Source organism: Neodiprion lecontei, chromosome 4 (genome assembly GCF_021901455.1).
Source record: "Neodiprion lecontei isolate iyNeoLeco1 chromosome 4, iyNeoLeco1.1, whole genome shotgun sequence".
Lineage (NCBI taxonomy): Eukaryota > Metazoa > Arthropoda > Insecta > Hymenoptera > Diprionidae > Neodiprion > Neodiprion lecontei.
The window spans coordinates 24905683-24918243 of NC_060263.1; the positions used below are offsets into that span (position 1 = coordinate 24905683).

General features: G+C 39.2%; 2 protein-coding genes across 2 annotated transcripts; both read left to right on the forward strand.

Moving 5' to 3' along the window:
* The first annotated feature begins 2600 nt into the window (after nt 1–2600).
* Nucleotides 2601–5733, forward strand: LOC124294096. Its single transcript, XM_046737960.1, has 3 exons — nt 2601–2688; nt 4452–4682; nt 5285–5733. Exons 1-3 carry the CDS (start codon nt 2625–2627, stop codon nt 5731–5733), a joined length of 744 nt encoding a protein of 247 aa, XP_046593916.1. The 5' UTR covers nt 2601–2624.
* A 1653-nt stretch (nt 5734–7386) lies between these two features.
* Nucleotides 7387–10290, forward strand: LOC107226670 (uncharacterized transmembrane protein DDB_G0289901). Its single transcript, XM_015667561.2, has 3 exons — nt 7387–7506; nt 7624–7879; nt 8811–10290. The coding sequence occupies exons 1-3, from the start codon at nt 7440–7442 to the stop codon at nt 9823–9825; spliced, it is 1338 nt and encodes a 445-aa protein (XP_015523047.2). The 5' UTR covers nt 7387–7439; the 3' UTR covers nt 9826–10290.
* Nucleotides 10291–12561: the final 2271 nt, after the last annotated feature.

The window sequence follows — 12561 nt, forward strand, 5'->3', positions numbered from 1 at the left end:
ATCCGCGCTGAAAATGCATGAAAAATATGAAATACCAAACAAGTGCTGAATGACATCAGAAGTTGCGCCAGAGACCCAAAACGGCAGCAGTTATCGGTAATCTCGATAAAAAAAAAAACCTGCTATCTCTACGCCTTTCAAATCACGATAATTAGTAGTTAGACTAGTTATTAATATGTTGTGTCGCATATAAGTGGAATGTAACTAACACTCGACATTACATGCCCCAATCCGTCAGTCTTTTGAAAGTTTGGTTGTGTTGAAATTTTGCGAATTACCGTTAAATTTACCGTTCATTATACGCATAATGCAAGATAATTGACACCAATGCGATGCGAAAAAACAAGTTCTAAAACACGTGATAATCCCACGAGAAAAACTTCGACATTCACACATATTACATCGTGAATAAGCCGATGCGGGTCACATTTCGAGAATTGAATGAGATTTGAGAGACGCATTACGTCGGGGCCTCTGGAATCCAAAACTTTCTAAAAGATGAATGATCCTCCATTGATGTTACAGCTTCCAGCAAATATTAGCGCAGGTCGTTAGCCCGAGTAATGAAAACGTCACAGACCCAACAATATTACGCCATAAGGAAAAACAATTTCAAGTTGCGGTTACTGTACAGTTTTTAATCGTTTTTATTTTTCACCATAGGCAAAAAATGTAGTCATGGATACGAAATAAAAATGAGCTTTGTGGCTCTAATTAAAAAATCTGGTACATGCTACTATTCTTTTTGATCATGGTCACTCGTACTGTACTTATTTTCTTCTACAACCGTTATGCTAATTTGATTATCGTGCAACAATAAGTTAACTGTCTGAAAAAATGTAGCTAATCAAGCAGCCATATTTAATGCTTCAATAATTAAATATTGTAAGATTACCAACTGTAATTACCGTAAACAATTACTTGTGGTAAATTTTTGTCCACATATAACGGAGAGTCTCTGCCTGCGAAGTGGCGTATAATAAAAAAGGTAAAAACAAGCCACGTAAGCAGCTGCGAATGGCCGTAATACGATATTATCGGATGGATTGTATTGTCTTCAACTGATCATCCGCGTGACGCAAGCTCGGAAATTCCCGAGGAGAATGTCAGACAAAACTCGCTTACCTTCCGACCGAAGATTATACTCCATGTTTAATTCTCGAGAACCTCACCGCCGACGGTCTTAAATCCTTCTCACCTACAACTTTTCTTCTACGGGGTCAGCCAGTCCAGCTGTAACAAATCACGCCTCGTTAAATCCCGTCACGATAATCTGCAATGGGCTATTTGCACATGAATTTTAAACACTACCGAAACCCCTGACTTTTGGAATTACATCGACAATTTCTTTCAGGCCATCCAGTGGTTCCGAGTTCCAGTTTCCAGCAGTGTGATGGTCGAACCATTCCCCCTATTGTCCAAAACATGTTCCATCGGTACTCAAGGGTGAAGTTTAGCGGTAGACGCCAAGTCTTTGTAAAATAATTTCAATTTCAATTTCAATTTTTTTTCAATTTGAGGCAATAAATTTCCAATACAAATCCTCCCGGCATATAGGATCGTCAGTTCAAGTTAAATAGGTATCTTACAGCACGTGCCTTTTCCCATTCAAATAACGTATAGAACAATATGCTTAGTCCAGTTTCTTGACGAGATTTTTGCAAGATAATCGTGAATAGGATTAGTATGGATATAATAGTGTAAATAATTGAATCAATTTCGAAGATCATACAAGCTTGTGTTACGTAAGAACAACCAGAAAATAAGTATTATATTAGATAAATCAAGTCTTTTTGGAACTCTTGTTCAAAGTGGTGGACTAAATCCGGCCTTCCAAGGTCCACGAAAACAAAAACCTCGTTATTTATATTAAAATGAATACAGTCCATATGTCAGATAGGACTACAGGATTATTGTTAAAAATTCCGCGGAAATTCTGGAATGAATATGTTATTCCACGTGCTATTTGAATGGGAAAAAGTTACATGTTTTTAGTTGGGCAAAAACTAACTTTTAAGCCAAGATTCGTCAAAATCAAGAGAAAAAATTGCCTCCAATCTAAAACAGTTTGATAACGATTGGCCGTAACTCTGTTATGAAATTATTGATATATTTCAATAAACAAACGATAAAAGGTCTCTCTCTCCATTACACATGAAAAAAAAAGGAAACGTTTACTCATGAGATGACAGACGACTTGAACATTCTCGAAGATTTGAGGGTTCGAAAGTTTATGCATGAAAGAAGATAATATTATTATAGGATCGGACGGATGTTACATGTCGGAGGGTCACCAACCCCGACGATTTACCAGCTAAGGAATCCAGATATTCTATTATGAGCTTGGATCCGGGTCTAGCCTGTTATTTATCTTCTTTTTATCCTGAGGTAGGGCTGGCTTCTGGACGCAAGGAGACCTCTCAGGGCTGCTAACAAAAATATAGGCAACGCCTAACGGCACTAGACTTAATCTCGTAGAGATAGTTTGAGATAGACCCTCGCTATCTTAATGGTCAACTTAAATACCTGTGGGACTCGAAAGGTATATAAACCGGATCCTTAAACGACGGTCCCTTAGTGTGGTTTGGTCAGTCGAAAAAAATCAGGTGCTCCTGAGTGTTAAAATGAATTTTAAAATCATTCTCTTTCTCGCGGCAATCGTCGTCGTCAGTTACGCTGAGGTTGAAGGTATAAATTTCACACCTTGTCTAAGACTTTTTTTTCGACATAGTTATTCTGCGCGTATTTAGTTTCTCACGCTTCGTCGGATTGTCAAGTACATAATTTTACCGAAAAAACCATTTCATTTCAATTATATAATGATAATTACCGAAAAACCGTTATTGTTTACAAGATATTTTTACAAGATAAAGCTGTTGGAGAAAAAAAAATTACAAGAAACTGCTCAGTTATATGGATCAAGTCTGTATTCACTGCAGCTGTAGTCATTGCTATTAGATTCCTATTCAAGTTATATACTTTTTTAGATAAAGTACGTTCGCAATTTCCGAGGGAAATTCTCGAGGATATCATTGCCTGAAACCATTTTATTCAGACAGTCGACAACAACAATTTTACAAATGATTTTTTTATTGCGAACATAAGCTTCATCAATTGAATATTTTTTACTTATTGCAACTCAGTTATTGATCTTGAAAAAATTCTGACAATATCGAACTAAAATATAAATATTCAGTGAACAGAATCATTCGTCGACTGGAAAATCGTGAATTCAAGTCCAGGATAATCACATAACACGAATGACAGTGATATTTGTCAGGTAGTATGGCGTGTAACTGATAAATTTGAATTATCTGAATAAACTTTCATTATTGGTATACAAAGAGACATCAGCTAGGGAAAAACGGTAAGTCGAGGACGGGCGTGTTGTTACAAATGAGAATGTATGAATGTCAATCGTGACGTGACAGATTATTGAGTTGGGCAACAACGGCATAAGAATAATCTTTACAAAGTGAGTAAAATATAGATTATGTTTTCAATGACTCATTTCTCTCGCATTTCCATCGCACGGAAATTATGACTCAGGTTATACGGTGTATTGTTCGTGTTCTGAGAACATGATTGGTTTGAATGTATGTTTTATATTATCTCCTTATATGTCATCATGTACGAAAAATGTATTTCAAGTGAAAAAATAACAGCTATACGATCAAATGTTACAAGTCTTGCAACAAAATCGAATAAAGATAAGCCATCTGAATCGAGAATCTCTATCATTGATGGTATCCCGAAATATTGTCTTATTTATGGTGGAAAAAATTTGAATTGGTAAATTATTGATTAATTTGACCGTAAAATAAATTATGTCTCCAAATCTTGTTAAATATGACGATGGAAGATTTCTTTTTCACTACACTCAACTCAAACAGGGTCATCAGTGAATCTGTAAATAAACAGTTTTTCATTCTCCACGATCCGTTCCATCGAAACTTCTAGGCAGTCTTTAGTCATGAGTAAAGTCTGCGAAAAATGAAATAAAACATGTAAATTTCTCGGGCCTGTAACTTATCAGTCGCAGTCAATCATCCGAGAAGAAATTTACCTAGCACAAATACAAAGAAGGCGTATAATATTAATATGCAATGAAGCGTCCATCTTTTCGAATCTTCATGGTTATTTCCCCGAGACCTGGCTGTCCAGCTTGAACAGGTGTAGTTTGATTGACCTCCGGTGTTAACGGAGTCTGGCAGTCCGCGAATATGCATAAATTCTAAATGTGTGGTATGCACGTTTTAAAAACGGCAACCCCTTTTCACGATTCTGAAATGTGAAAATATTTTTGCATTTGACAACGTGTAGCATGTTTATAAGAATGTCTGCTAGTATAATACAATGATAACGATTGCAGTACGTCGGTTATTTCAAAAGGTGTAAAAATAGTCGGCAGTTCCATTTGTTGAAATAAGTGTGTATATGTATAATCACAGAAGCCAGAGAAAGCAGAGACGTACAAACAGAGAAGCTAGATTACATCGCAAGTTCCGATGCTGCACTTTATAGAAAACTATCCGGCTTTCCCATGAGGAGAAAAAGGTACTGGTTTCCCTCCGTGTACGATGAAGAAGAAGTCGCGAAGCCTTCGGATACCGATAAGAAGCTCGAGGCCATCATAAAATCGCTAGAGGAACTCATCAAGCAGTTGCAAGTGAAAAATTCTGGTGAGACGCTAAGCGACCAAATTCCTTGTGACAGCCAGGAAAATTAACTAACCGTCATCGCGCGCGTAGCAAATCATTATCGGCTTCCGAGGGCATTAACCAAAGTGAAACTAACAGAGCATCCGTCAAACTAATCACTCTGGGATCGGACAACGTTGGAAAATTTTACAGCTCGTCTGATTCCATCACAGTAACTCTCGCTCTCTCTCCCTCCCTTACTATTATAGAAAATCGCGATCAAGTTGCTTATACACTTTTTGCCCAGTACTGTGACTAACCATATTTCATTCATTCGTCCATTCATTCAAGCTCTCTCTCTCTTTCCCTCCCTCTCTCTGTCTCGCTTTAACAATTTCCACATTTCTGAATAATATGGCTTCCACTTTAAGGTGGTATATCGTACAAGTAGGTGACTAGTAAGGTGAATGAATTTTCGTAAATTATACTCCGACAACCAATTATAAAGTTCAACTGGGATTTGCTTTATTCAAAAGTACGTAGATCGAGCTTCATTAACGTGCTTTTTCATCAGAATCAATTATCACTAGGCACTGCCGTCCGGTAACATTCCAACTGATATACGAATATTGTGAATCTCGCAGCTCCTCAAAATGCTCAGCCTTACGTCTATTACCCAGTTCCTACGCGTCCAGGAACCGGGCCTTCTTCAGGACCAACTGCTCATTCTGCTCCAGTGACTCCTGCGCCTTCGAGGGCGTTCTCACCTCCCGAAGTCTCGTCAATTCCCGAGTCTACGGTTCACACCATCAAGGTGGAGGTCGTGCCGTGCGCGAAATGTTCTCCTCAAGAGGAGCCGAGCAAGAAGAACCCGGAGGCAGAGTCAGAAAAGCGCGTGACACCCGCCAAACCGTCAAAGTCGGACAGGGACGCCGAAACGCCTGTATTGAACGAAGAGAAACCGGCAAATTCAAAGGAAGGTTCGAAAGATGATAGAGACACTCCGAAAGAGCCGCAGCCAATGAAATTACCCGAGTTTCCTGACGAGAAGGACTCGAAAGATTCGGATGTCACCGCTGATACAAGCGTGTGAATGCCCGGGGTCTAACTTCGGTCTAGTTTCACCTGATTTACAAAAGAGCAAAGCAGATCTAGGAATTAGTAAAATAAAATTCTATAAATACAATTGCTAGGCCAAACATCCGATTTTTTATCTTTGCGACTATAATTGATTTCGTTTCAACTCTTTATTTTTCTTCGAAATCTCGAAATCTCGATTTCCTGTTACCGAGGATTAATTACCTGTGTATTTATTCATAGAAATTTCATATTCTTCTGTAAGAAACCTCAATGCAATAATATATTAATATTTTATAACCGGTTAGGTTTATACAATGAGGGAACCTGTGACGTTTGATTTTGTGATTTTAAACAACGACAGATTTCATAAATTTATAAATTTATACAAAAAATGTTAGCAAAGCATTTGCCCTTGAACTTTTCTGGTGTGTGAAATAACTAATTATATTAACGTTGAGGAGAGGATAAACTATTTACTGAGACCATTTCTGACAAGATCATATAAAGTTATACGCATTATAAGACTGATTTAGTTTAGAACATACAATTAGACTAGAACAAAATAACAGATTGATTGTATCCCTATACTGTATTGATAAGGATAAAATAGTGATGAAAAAAATATATAATTATTAATCTTCGGAAACGACTTACCAAAATTGACAATGCGAATTTAAAAATATTTATTGTAGTTCGATATCCATCAGCTGTTCAAATTCGATAAATATTAGTGGAATGCAGTGTTGAGGTGATGAGATTTTAATTAAGAACAATTTCGCGTTAAGGTGACACGTCATTAAATCTGTGAATTTTTTCGAATGACTCTTTTAACGATTAATAAAGGTTCTTGTAACGAATATTTTCTGCCTATGTATTTGGATCAGAATTGTATTCGATACATTTCTAAATATTCGTTGAAATAACGTCGAAAATAAGTGCCCCTCAAAAACATGTTGCGTTAGAGATTTTTATTTTTTGTAAAACTTTGAGGTGATTCCAAGACTAAAAGTGACTATACCCCTTATTGAGACCGCGATATTTTCTGCTGCCTCATGATTGAGATGTGTTTCGAAGTCTCCACAGGTGATGCTTTTTGATTGCTACCACACGGTATGAAAGTGTGTCAACATTTTGTCATGTGTAAACGCTTCACTCTGAAATATGCAACATCTCGTTCCAGGTATTTCCAGGAGTAATAACGAAACACCAAGCTGTATCGGAGTAACCAATCGTACAAGCTAGTTCGTATATAATACGTTCTAGGATTATGTTTATTAGTTCCGAATAATTGTTACTTAACTCCGAGTATAGCCTCAGCCCCGCCACACAAATGCACGAGTGACAATGCTTTAATGATTCGGTAATCCCCAAGGTCCGAGACTACGTGTGTAGACGTGATTTTAGGTCCGTCCGTTTGGTTTCTTAAAATCTCTTAAATGGAGAGATTTTTTATGATGCAAAAACCGTCGTGGCATGGAGCATGAGATACGCGTTCAGTAAACTTGATTTCAGCCAGGTTCTTTGAATTTTTTTTCTGAACAGACCGATCGAGCGGTTGCATTTCTTCCTTCCAACATGACTACGTGATTGTGCGGCAATAACGACGCTGCTGTTACACAGTATGCGACGCTTATAGAATCTCAATCAGTGATCTAAGGTCGTTTATACTTGTTAAAAAAGGGCAGTCGTCCAACTGGACGCAGTAGAATCGATTCAACCATGGCGATGCGCGTTTCGATCGTGTTTTTGAGTACCTCGATCTTATGTTTCGCCGGGACATTGGCAGGTAATAAATGTACCATCCACGCTCTACTTTCCTCAAATCTTCGAATAACTCTTCACTCGGACTTTATACACCGACCTAAATCAACGTGCGTTGAAGTTACACTTTTACCGCTTCCAGATGATCGGATATTCTTCAACGCTGAGGATGAACGCCGGTGGAACACGCCGCCGGAACTCATACCAGAATCGGTTGGAAAATCTAAAGTGACACCGGCAGATCCCCAAGGAAGATTCCTGCCGTTTTCTGCATCATTTTCCCTAAGTGCAGGCGAGAATAATGCTCACTCACTGAACGTTGGGGCGAATGACGGAGGAGTCAGTCTGTCACAAAGTGCAAGTCAGGCTGACAGCTTTGGCTCTTTCGGCGGTAAAGGGTACGTCCATTCTTTTATTTCAGCTGAATACTCTGAAACAGATTCAGGGTCGATAGGGAAGATAATTAGGTCATGAATTCAAATCGATCTTCGCCATCTGAAAAGAATTTGTTAACTGCTCAGAAATCTTATCGAGTATTTGAACCCGTTGCTCTCTTAATTATTACAGTCATTGGAATGATCAGTGGTACTTCCCACGCTTTCGGTATTAGCATAAAAAAAACCGCCATTATTCAAACGTGAAATATCTGTACGTGAGTTTTTAGTAGAGAAAGTTGAGAAATTATTGATCAAAGTGTGTAAAAAATGAGTTGTGTACCAGAAAGAAATTCTGTTCACCATTGCAGATTATAAGAGTTTGATATCAAAGCAGCAATTGCTTTAGTCATCCGCATAAGTTATGCCGCCTGAGATGCTCACCCGAATTTACGTGACTGAACTGTAAAAGAGATCTCGGGTGTGAAAATCAAATTGTGTCACGAATAAATACCATTCATTGTATTATATTACATTATACACTGAAATTCAGTAAAATATCAGTGAAAAGTCACCGAATCGTCACTGTATATGCACAGATTTTTTTCCCAGTCGTATACTTGTAACTGGGAATCAGTGAACTTGAATGATTCAAATTAGGAGAATACTTCGATCATCCGGTAAAACAAAAACAAGTAATGTGATTTCCGTGAAGTTGTTAATAAACTGGTTTACGTAGTTGAAATTCGGTTTAAAAAAAAATTTCAAAAATCGCAATTTTCAAGGAACTTCTTTTAACTAAATTCAACTTGATTAACTCGAGTTACACTTTTTAAACCGTTTCTTTCCCGGCGTTTCAGAGTAAGTACCATGCATCATTAATCTCGGTTTCGAGACTCGTAGCCAAAATGATTTCCCCGGTAAAATTAAGCCAAAATTTCTCTCACTATCTCAGACCCGGGTTATCAGCCAGTCAATCTTCGTCCTTTTCCGCGGGTCTAACGGGGATCTCAGCGTCGGACTCGAACGCGTTCAACCTGAACCACCCAATCTTCGGAGGAACGTCGCAAGCCAACAGCAATTCGTTCAGTCTGGGCGAGGCGACTGCAACATCGCACGGCGGCGCGAACAACGGTCACGCGACATCCGGTGCGCAGTCCAACGTGGGCGGGGTGTCTTCGGGAGCGACTTCCGGCGCCGGTGGTGGACACTCCTCGGCCGGCGGCGAGGCCTCGGCCTTCGAATACCAAGGTCACCGTCAGGGTCGCCCGATTTGGACGAACTTTGGACCGAACACGGAACCGAACCGGAACAACGGCTGCGCGGGATATCGTCACAGGGGCAACTTCCGGTCCGGGAACTACTTCGACCCGAGCAGAGGCTGCGGAGGCGGAAACAGCGTCGACGCCGCGAATCGCCAACCCTCCACCCAGATATCAGCGGCCTCGGCCAGCTCCGGCGCCTCCTCAACCGGACACGGATTCTCCTTTGGCCAGTCCGTATCGCAGAGCAATTCGGGGCCCAACGGACCCTCCGCTTCGACTAGCCACAAGGTTCAGACGTCCGGAAACGCCCAGGGCTTCTCTCAGGGGTCCGCCGCCGCGGTGGGCCAGACGAACGGACAAACCGACGCGAGCTTCGGCTCTGGGACCCTCGTCGCGAGCTCCCAGGGGACCGGAAACTCCTTCGGGAGCGCCGTTTCGGCGAACAGAGGGCAGCACTCGGTGGGACAAGTCGACTCGCACACTCGCGGAGACGGGACGGTTCAGGGAACTGCCAATGCTGGATCCGTCAGCTTCGTTAGGTTCCCTGAGGAGTCTGGTCAGAATATCCCCCGCGAGTTTGTCAGGAGTCGGCCTGCTTCTCGCCCCGAAGATCAACGCAGACGCAAGACGAACAGGAACAGACATCCGGTTGACACCATCATCACAGAGATTACAGACTCCGTTGCGGATCTCTTTGATATCTGATCGAAGTGATCAAAGCGCGACGAATGAGCCGTGGTGACTTCGTTTTATCTAGTTATCGCAAACAATGTCTCGTGAAAAAAGAGTATGAATGTTTTTAGCCAATTTCACGTAGGCGCATACGGTTAGATTCTTAAGAATGTGTAATTAATTAATCGGTCCAAAGTGTTGACAAGACTTCGAAGAAATTCGAAATCGTATCAACAGGTATTTGTATCGTCTTATTCGGTGACTTAAAACGTGACTAATTTTTTCACAATTACTCTATGATGTGTCGAAAGAAAATTTGAACAAAAAATAATCACTTTTTGTCATATTCTTGGCACTAACTACCAAATTTTGTGGAATTATCGAGTCTATTCAGACCCTGACAGTGGACGCGTTTTGCACACAGGTTTTTTCCTACATTAGTTTGCTTGTTGAAAACAATCCTGTGAACGTGTAGCAAGATAAAGTTCTTTCAACCAATTACGCGGAATTATTTACTCCTTTCCTCCATAATTACTCTGGAATAACTTATTTTTAATTGAGGATACGATCGTACTGTCTTATGCAGTCTGTTGTTCTCGCTACGAGCAAAAATCCGACCGGAATCGTTAATGCTCTTCATGCAAAACGTGTCTTCTATTTATGGTCGTGAATTCATTATTATGTTAAAAGCTTGACACCCCTCGTCGATCTTCCAACGAATATGCACTGAGGCAGTTAGTCAGCCAAAAACCGATAGGTACGTTTTGTTAATTTTATAACGAAATGATCACATGTTGGATATTTATCAGATTATTATATTTATTCTTAGGTTACGAATCTAGCATATTCTTTTGATTTTACTCTGCCATGACTCATTTTATTGAAGAAAATTGTTCTTTACCCATTCACTGAGACTTTTTTTCCTCGTAGTCGAATAAATGGAAACGTTGAATTGAACACCGAATATGAAGAAATCTGTCTGAATGATTTTGTGAAAAATATAGTTTTCTGAATAAAATGTACTATCATAGAGTGAAATCGAACAAATCTACTAAATTTTTAACCATTTTCAAACAATTTTAATATCAAAATTTAATCAATATTCAACGTACCACCATCTCGTAATCAAACTGCTAAAAAAAATCATTTTCCGGACGACCAATGTACGATTAGCCAAGACGTATAGAGGTCGCCGGAGAAATCCTCAAAGTGGGTGAAGGTTTCGAACTTCAAGGTAAAGGTCAATGTCCCGAGAAGTTAAAGATTCGGTAGCGGCATCTACAGTTTCTTGGCCGATGGCAAGGCGAAAACGATGGCTACTGTCTTCGGTAACTTATCGACATTGGCAACTACGCTAATCTCTACGACTAACAATAAGGCGACGGTAAGTGTCAGATGTAACCGTCACTTGGAACGAAAGAATATCTCAGACGATTCGAAGTTACCGAAAGAACCGATGGAGAAAAAAATAAAAATTTCAATCTCGTGAGAAGTTAAAGATATTCGAACGTTGCAGAAATATCCCACGAATACTCAAATCATTGTTTTATTCGAGTTTTGTTGGGTTGTAAAATATTGTTCACCCGTTTATTAGCGCGCCTTAAATATTTTATAACTCCGTATCACACACTTGAAAACATTCCGGGACACGTTTTGACTATTGTATTTCAAGGAAAATTAGTTATCTTTTGCAAAATGGAGTATTGAGTATTAAAACAAAATTCATAAAACAACAAAATACCGGTAAATCGATCATTCTACTGAAACAAATCATAACTCATTCAATTTTCAACATTTTGAGCTGAAATTTGACCGAGTAACTATCAAGACACAGGTATTTAAGAAAGAAAAAAAATACGGAGATACTGTGTGACAAAAAAAGGTATTTATTTGGGTGAGTGTATTTTTGACAAAAGAATGAATTCACGATTTTTACGATATTTCATTATTTATCATGGATCAAATCGTATTAGGTGCCATTTTGTTTCTATTACCCCAGCGTCACCGTAAAAACGTACTAATTGTTGTACTGGGTAAGAAAATTAACTTCACTAAACAGTGCCCAGCCTTACCTTAGAGAAAAAACTTATCGTATCTAATTATTTGCATTCAGTTCATGTGTACTATACTTAATATTTGCGTTCGAGTTTTTCTCAGAATACTCCGTGGTCAATTATACAAAGATATTGCGATGAAGTTGTACAACAATTACTCCATGACTCGGGGATTCACAATCAAACTAAATTGGCTCTACCAGTGAGTCATAGGTAATTCACGATTTTAATTGCAGAAGAGAATTAAAAAGGTCTGTAACTGCCATTTTCTTTTTTTTTTTCAAATTAAATTTTGTTTCAGAAAACATTGCCTTTGCAACTTACATACTTTCCAGACAGAAATTGAAGGAAACAAATGTTACCGTCTTTTTTCTCTCTCTCAATCAGTGTGGCAAATAAACGATAATATTTGCAAGCAGCATGGAAATATATAAATAAAAAAACAACAACACAACGAATGGTCATCACTATTCGCAGCCATGTCTCACGTCGACGACGCGAAATGAAGTTTCGTTTTGCTTTCAGCCAATCATTAGCATTTTTAGTACGTTTATAGTGGTAACAGTCTCATCATCTGCGCGTATTATACTAATTTGCTTGGATTTCGTGGTATCTGAAATGTCTCGCACAGTTGATAAACCCTACGGATGAACAGTGATGCCGCTAAGCTTTCATCCCATATGCTGTTTTTACCAGTTTCCCTACCGATTGAGAT

What these genes read in the sequence shown, in the direction of transcription:
- LOC124294096 (XM_046737960.1), top strand. Translation starts at nt 2,625, where the DNA reads ATGAATTTTAAAATCATTCTCTTTCTCGCGGCAATCGTCGTCGTCAGT. An exon ending in CAGTTACGCTGAGGTTGAAG is followed by an intron (nt 2,689 to 4,451) that starts GTATAAATTTCA and finishes GTATAATCACAG; the next exon opens with AAGCCAGAGAAAGCAGAGAC. An exon ending in GTTGCAAGTGAAAAATTCTG is followed by an intron (nt 4,683 to 5,284) that starts GTGAGACGCTAA and finishes TGAATCTCGCAG; the next exon opens with CTCCTCAAAATGCTCAGCCT.
- LOC107226670 (XM_015667561.2), top strand. Translation starts at nt 7,440, where the DNA reads ATGGCGATGCGCGTTTCGATCGTGTTTTTGAGTACCTCGATCTTATGT. An exon ending in TTTCGCCGGGACATTGGCAG is followed by an intron (nt 7,507 to 7,623) that starts GTAATAAATGTA and finishes TACCGCTTCCAG; the next exon opens with ATGATCGGATATTCTTCAAC. An exon ending in GGCTCTTTCGGCGGTAAAGG is followed by an intron (nt 7,880 to 8,810) that starts GTACGTCCATTC and finishes TCACTATCTCAG; the next exon opens with ACCCGGGTTATCAGCCAGTC.